General features: G+C 52.2%; 1 protein-coding gene across 1 annotated transcript; it reads left to right on the forward strand.

Moving 5' to 3' along the window:
* Positions 1-1,330: 1,330 nt before the first annotated feature.
* On the forward strand, positions 1,331-4,357 carry FOXG1 (forkhead box G1). Its single transcript, XM_075103258.1, has one exon. The coding sequence runs from the start codon at positions 1,969-1,971 to the stop codon at positions 3,352-3,354; it is 1,386 nt and encodes a 461-aa protein (XP_074959359.1). The 5' UTR covers positions 1,331-1,968; the 3' UTR covers positions 3,355-4,357.
* Positions 4,358-7,005: the final 2,648 nt, after the last annotated feature.

Genomic DNA, 7,005 nt, shown 5'->3' on the forward strand with positions numbered 1-7,005 from the left:
CGCGGCGCTGTAGGTTGCCTTTGCCCGCAGCTTCGGCCCGGCTGCGATCAGCAGGCTCTCTGCCCATTCCGTTTCCCCTTCCACTTCCCGAGAAGGCAAGCTGCGCGATTTATTTCGCTTTGTTTCAGGGCCGATCCCCCCCCCCCGCCGCCCCCCCCCCCCCCCCCCCCCCCATGCTGACAGTAAGAACCGATGTGATGTGGACGATTAACACCCGATTCCTTCGTCCCGGGAAATCGGTCCGTAAGCCTGTCTCTACCGCCGCGTGTGTTTCAAGGACCGGGGGGCAGAGAGCGGCGGTACCGGACGGCTCGAGGCGCTCCCCCCGCCCCGCCCCTCCCCCAGCCCGCAAAAACCCCGCGGAGCCGAACCCCCGTGGCCCGGCCGGCAAGAAATCGCAGTATCTCTTTCATGGGTTATTAATATTAGTATTTATTTTTTACACCAGGCGCGCGGCCTGCCCTGCTCCGTGCTCCGGCTGGCACCACCCGGCAGCGCGAAGCGGGACGCAGCAGGGCCCGGCGCCCCCCGCCCGGCTCCGGCCGCCCGCGGGGAAGCGGCGGGCGGGCGGGAGCGGCGCGGGGCCGGGCCGGGCCGGGCGCGGCGGGCGGGGGAGCTCGGAGCGCGGCTCCGCCGCCGGCCTGGCGCCGCGCCGGCCCGGGGGCACGGGGGAGAGGGGAGAGGGCTGGCTGCTCTCCGCGCCCCCACAACTCACATTCCGGAGCGCGGCGGGCCCGGAGCGGGCGGGCCGGAGCGGAACGCCTTCCCCGGCAGGCCGCGGCCTTGGGCCGGCTGCCGGACCCGGGCCCCGCCCCGCGACCGCGTCCCCTACGGCTGGGTTTGTTTTTTGTCTTTTTTTTTTTTTTTTTTTTTTTTTTGTCTCTCGTGGTAAAATAATAAATAGAAATAACCGACACCCGGGCCTAGGAAAAATAAACTCGCCGAGTGACTTCGGCGGGGTCCGCGAAGTAGTACCTCCGCCGCCGCTGCGCCGCGGCCTCCTCACCCACCCGGCCTCCCACCCCGCCTCCTCCGCCGCCGGAGGAGGGGGGCCGGGAGGGACGGGACAACTTTAGTCCACCGGAGAAACTACGAAGTAGGAGAACGGGCCGGTCCCGCGGCCGTGGGACGGGCGCCGTTCGTGTGGCGTGAGGGGGATTTGTGCTCGGACCGACGGCCGGGGCGGGGGGCGGCGGGGGAGGGGGGGGGGGCGCGCGCAGCCCGCCGCGGTGATGCGCCCCTGCGCCGGTATCCCTGCGCCGCGGGAGCCGCGGCGGCGGCGGCGGCGGCGGCGGCGGGGGGCGGGCGGGCGGGCGGGCGCGGGGAGCGGCGCAGGCGGGGCGGCGCGCCGCCATTGGCCGGCGGGCGGGCAGACGCGCCGGCACGCCGCCGGCCCTGATTGGGCGGCCGGTGGGAAAGGTTAAACCAAAAAATTTTTTACAGCCCCGGTGCGTGTCTGCAGCTCTGAAATTAATTGCGGCCAGGGCGGTCTGTAGCGCTATAGCCCGTCTCCGCTCGCTCCTCGCCGACCCGCGGCTGCGGCTGCTCCTTCCTCCCCCCTGCTCTGCCTTGCCGGGGGAACCAGGCACCCATGAAGTAGCTTTTTTTTTTTTTTTTTTTTTTTTTTGTGTGTGTTTGTGTGTTGGTTTTTTTTTGTTGTTGTTGTTGTTGTTGGGTTTTCAGAGGGTTTTTTCCCCCCTTTTTTTCCTCCTTTTTTTTTTTTTTTTTTTTTTTTTTCTCCTCCGCTCTGACTCGGTTTGATTTTATCTGATTGGTGATTATTATTACTATTATTTTTTTCCCTCCCCGGCGGTTCCTGTCCTTGCTACATGACTTGCCAGCGCTTGAGACTGCGGTCCAACTGCGCTGCCGCCGCCGCCGCCGCCGCCTCGGCCGCCGCCGCCTCCGCCGCCGCCCCGCGCGCTGCTCCCTCGGCCGCTGCAACTTTCCCCCTCAGACTAGTGTGTGATGTTGGACATGGGAGATAGGAAGGAAGTGAAAATGCTGCCGAAATCGTCCTTTAGCATAAACAGCCTGGTGCCCGAAGCCGTCCAGAGCGACAACAACCACAGCAGCCACAGCCACCACAACAGCCACCACCCCCACCACCACCACCACCACCACCACCACCACCACCACCCGCCGCCGCAGCAGCCCCAGCGAGCCGCCGCGGCCGAGGAGGAGGACGAGGAGAAGGGGCAGCTCCTCCTGCCGCCCCCCGCCGCCGCCGCCGCCGCCTCCGGCGCCCTGGAGGTGGCCAAGGCGGACATGCTGGCGGGCAAAGGCGACGCGGGCGCGGCGGCGGCGGCGGCGGCGGAGCTGGAGGAGAAGGAGAAGGCGGCGGAGGAGAAGAAGGGGGCGGCGGAGGGGACCAAGGACGGGGAGAGCGGGAAGGAGGGGGAGAAGAAGAACGGCAAGTACGAGAAGCCGCCGTTCAGCTACAACGCGCTCATCATGATGGCCATCCGGCAGAGCCCCGAGAAGCGGCTCACGCTCAACGGCATCTACGAGTTCATCATGAAGAACTTCCCCTACTACCGGGAGAACAAGCAGGGCTGGCAGAACTCCATCCGCCACAACCTCTCCCTCAATAAGTGCTTCGTCAAGGTGCCCCGCCACTACGACGACCCGGGCAAAGGGAACTACTGGATGCTGGACCCCTCCAGCGACGACGTCTTCATCGGGGGCACCACAGGCAAGCTCCGCCGGCGCTCCACCACCTCCCGGGCCAAGCTGGCCTTCAAGCGCGGCGCCCGGCTCACCTCCACCGGACTGACATTCATGGATAGGGCAGGATCCTTGTACTGGCCTATGTCCCCCTTCCTCTCCCTGCACCACCCCCGGGCCAGCAGCACTTTGAGTTACAATGGGACCACCTCCGCCTACCCCAGCCACCCCATGCCCTACAGCTCAGTGTTGACTCAAAACTCCTTGGGAAACAACCACTCCTTTTCCACGTCTAATGGGTTAAGTGTTGATAGACTAGTCAATGGAGAGATACCTTATGCCACTCATCACCTCACAGCAGCAGCTCTGGCCGCCTCAGTGCCGTGTGGCTTGTCAGTTCCCTGCTCCGGCACCTATTCCCTAAACCCCTGCTCTGTAAACCTCCTAGCAGGACAGACGAGTTACTTTTTCCCCCATGTTCCTCACCCTTCAATGACTTCTCAAAGCAGCACTTCAATGACGGCCAGGGCAGCCTCCTCCTCCACGTCGCCACAGGCGCCCTCCACTCTCCCCTGTGAGTCCTTAAGACCTTCTTTGCCAAGTTTTACAACGGGACTTTCCGGAGGACTTTCTGATTATTTCACACATCAAAATCAGGGGTCTTCTTCAAACCCTTTAATACATTAACATCCATGGGATCAGACTGTAAGTGAACATTTTACACACATTTGCATTGTAAATGATAATTAAAAGAGAAAAAAAAAAGCAAAACAAAAAAGTCCAGGTATTTTTTATTAAGTTCCCCCATTTTCTGTACGTTTGTTCAGTCTTTAGGGTTGTTTATTATTCCACCAAGGTGAGGAGTGTCAGCAAGGTGCAATGTGGGGAGATTACATTGTAGACTATGAAGTTCGGAAGACAAAATTATAGTAGAATGTGTATCTAAATAGTGACTGCTTTTGCAATTTTTTATTCAAATACGATGAGTCTATCACTAAAAGCCGCCAGATTCTCCATGTTTGCAGTATTATAAGTTATCATGGATATGTCGGTGGGTGCAGACCTTGAAAGGAAAAAAAAAAAACCAAACCAAAACCACCACTAAATTTATGAAAACTATAAAGAACTTAAAGCGTAATTTGTATTTAAGCAGAATTAGTCCAGAAAGATGCCCAAGAACTACATTTTGGCCATTTAATATTATATCCTTTTCTTTACTGAACTGCGCGCTTTTTTTTTTTTTTTCTTTTGCTTCCTTTTTTTTTTTTGGTTTGTTTGTTTGTTTACTTTTAGACCAAAGATTGGGTTTTAGAAAATGCACTCAGTGTACGGAGTAATTTAAAAAACAGCAACATTATTTCAGTTTGCAGCACTGCCCGTTCAAATGAATCAGAAGGGGACAAAATTAATGATTGCCTTCAGTTTGTGTTGTGTATATTTTGATGTATGTGGTCACTAACAGGTCACCTTTATTTTTTTTCTAAATGTAGTGAAATGTTAATACCTATTGTACTTATAGGTAAACCTTGCAAATATGTAACCTGTGTTGCGCAAATGCCGCATAAATTTGAGTGATTGTTAATGTCGTCTTAAAATTTCTTGATTGTGATACTGTGGTCATATGCCCGTGTTTGTCACTTACAAAAATGTTTACTATGAACACACAGAAATAAAAAAATAGGCTAAATTCATATATACTTGATAGTTTTTTTGTCTCTTTTATTAACTAGAATTACTATGCCAGGGGCTTTAAAGTTACAGGGAGATCAGGGCGCTGCTTATTACAGCAGTCCACCATTTTTCACATGCTCCTTTCTTCCGCCCGTCCCCCCGTCCCCCCCGTCCCCCCCCCCGAACATATTGTCTGTAACAGCAGTATTTTCAAATGTAAAGGATCAGGGTATTTAATCAAACACCACAGCCACTATCGCGATGTCCGTTTTGGGACAGAACTCTTACCAAGTCTGCTTAAAAATCGTTAGTACGAGGTAGGGTGTCTTACTAAACACTGGCTTAAGTTGAAGATGCTTAACACTGCGTACGTATACGTGTACGCATATAGAGCCATACATGTAAATTGAAGTATATATGCACAAACGAGGAAAAAAGCAAGGTGCTTAATTACGTAGATACGTGTTGTTCTTGCAGCCTTTGAAATGCACTCGAAGAATTATTCTTCTGAAATATATTAATTTCGACTCTGACAACTGGAGATCTATTAACTGTGGCTGTGTACGTGTGTGTATATACATATACATATACATATCAGCTTTCGTATAATCATTTGATGAAATTTAGCAAGTATGTGTGTGAAATACAGTCCTGATCTTAAAGGAACACTGTTCCGGAAGCCTCTATACTATATGTATTTATAGACTTCTAATGCTGCAAACACTTTGGCTTTAAATAGTGCGAAAGTAGCGCGAGGTGCCCGGCGAGAGGCTCCCGCGGCGCCCCTCGCCCTGCGGCCGGGGGGGAGCCGAGCAGGGCTGAGGTGAGGTGGCAGCACGTTGCGGGAGGCAGAGGGCTGCGGGGGTCACGTGGCACCCTGGCTGGCATACCGATGTTGGAGCGTTTTAGGGAGGAAAAAAAAACAACAAACCACAGAAAAACCCCAAAGCCAAACCTGGGTGGATGCACTTCAATTTAAAGTTTTGAAACGGGCTGGTTTGCCAGCCGCCGGCCGACGGTAACGCTCGCCGAAGCCCGCCCGCCCGCGCAAGCCTGCAGCAGCGTGCTCGTTGCCCGGGAGAATCAACCATTAGTTTCAAGGGGGCAAGGCTAGGACTGATTTTAAGCAGCATTTAATCCTAAAAAGAGACCTGGTTCCTTGATGAGTTTAGGGAAGCCTATAAAAGCCGCAACCCTTGAAAATAATTAGAAAACTTGTGCAAAAGGTTTAGGAACTAATTGGATCCCGCGGCGAGTCCGCAGAGGACAAGTTGTTCATTTGTTACGTTTGTGTAGTCGAAACTGGGCTCTGCAGCAGCGCAATAAGCCGGCGGCTGCTCACAATAGGCCCAATGAAAAATCATCTCCAGCTCGGAGATGTTATCGCAGACACTTTAGGGAGCTGATCTTAGAAAGTCAGAAAAGAGGAAGAAAAATTAAAATAATTAAAAAAAAAAAAAAAAATGCCGGGGTATGTGTGTGCGCGTGAATAAAGAAGCAATAGCAAATCTGAATTCTTGCAAGGAGAATATTTGTCATGCTGAAAGAATAAGGGGAGGGAGGGGAAATCTTCCGAAAATAAGTAATAAATAAACAGATGCAAGCAGATCTGCAGGAAAGAGAGAGGAGTGAAAGGTTACGGATGAGAGATGGGACACCCAGCTCTGCACTATGTGGGGGAGAAGGAGAGAAATCTCTGATATTCTTGGCTTTCACTCTCACTTCTGCAATTCAAAATTAATCATCACTATGAGAAAAAGGTTGCTTTGTTTGGGGGTGAAGAGATGATACCACCACTTGGAAGCGCCTACCCTCTCCTATATTCTTCCCTCTATTATCATTAAAAGAAATTATAGCAAAAAAAAAAAAAAGCCCTAAAAACCCCCAAAACCCTGTTGCAACAAACCTGTTGGAAATAATGAAATTAAATAGGTGTGATTTAAACTCCCGAAGCCTCGAGACCCTGTTCTGTATACTTGTGCCTAAGCAAATTAAAAGAGTGGCATCTGCTGCAGCTGACAAAGGAAATTATTTATTATTTACCACTTGCAATTGGTTGTATACTGTAGGAGATCCAATCGCACATACTTAAAGTGTTATCTAGTTTGCGATGTAGCAAAATCCGCTGGCAGTGTACTAAAAGGAGGAAAATGAGAAGTTAGGTTGGAGGAAAGCACAGTCTCGCCATGTCAGAGTTTGAGGTTGGCTAATAAGCATTAATTAGATAAGCGTGATGCATAATAATTCCTGCAAAGAGTAGCCTGGATGTATGTCTCTCCAGACTTCGTTTAAGCAAGCGCTCGCTCTCAATGCTCTCCTTTAGCTTTAGCGTAGCAAAGTGCTGCCTAAGCAGTTCAGGTGCCACAGACTTTTCCCCTCTTTCTCTTACACTGGGGGAAGGGTTGGCTGGTAATCTGGTAATTTATTCACGTTTCCATACACATATTTCGAGCAATGAGACTGTCTTTATAAAGAGGGGGAAAAAAAAAGCTAAAGTTGTCGTGGATTGCAGCAGGACTGCCAAGGCCCCAAATATGCCTTTACCTTTGCCTGCTCCCCAGCCAGAGAAACCCTTTTGTTCGCTAAGGATGTCTTTTAGGCTAATCTTTGCACAGGATCGTTCGGTACTGAATGTGACGCGGTGGGTTTGGTGGTTTTTTGGTGGTG

The sequence above is a fragment of the Phalacrocorax aristotelis genome, chromosome 9 (genome assembly GCF_949628215.1).
Source record: "Phalacrocorax aristotelis chromosome 9, bGulAri2.1, whole genome shotgun sequence".
Taxonomy (NCBI): Eukaryota; Metazoa; Chordata; class Aves; order Suliformes; family Phalacrocoracidae; genus Phalacrocorax; species Phalacrocorax aristotelis.

Coding starts and splice junctions, on each gene's coding strand:
- FOXG1 (XM_075103258.1), top strand. CDS start 1,969: ATGTTGGACATGGGAGATAGGAAGGAAGTGAAAATGCTGCCGAAATCG.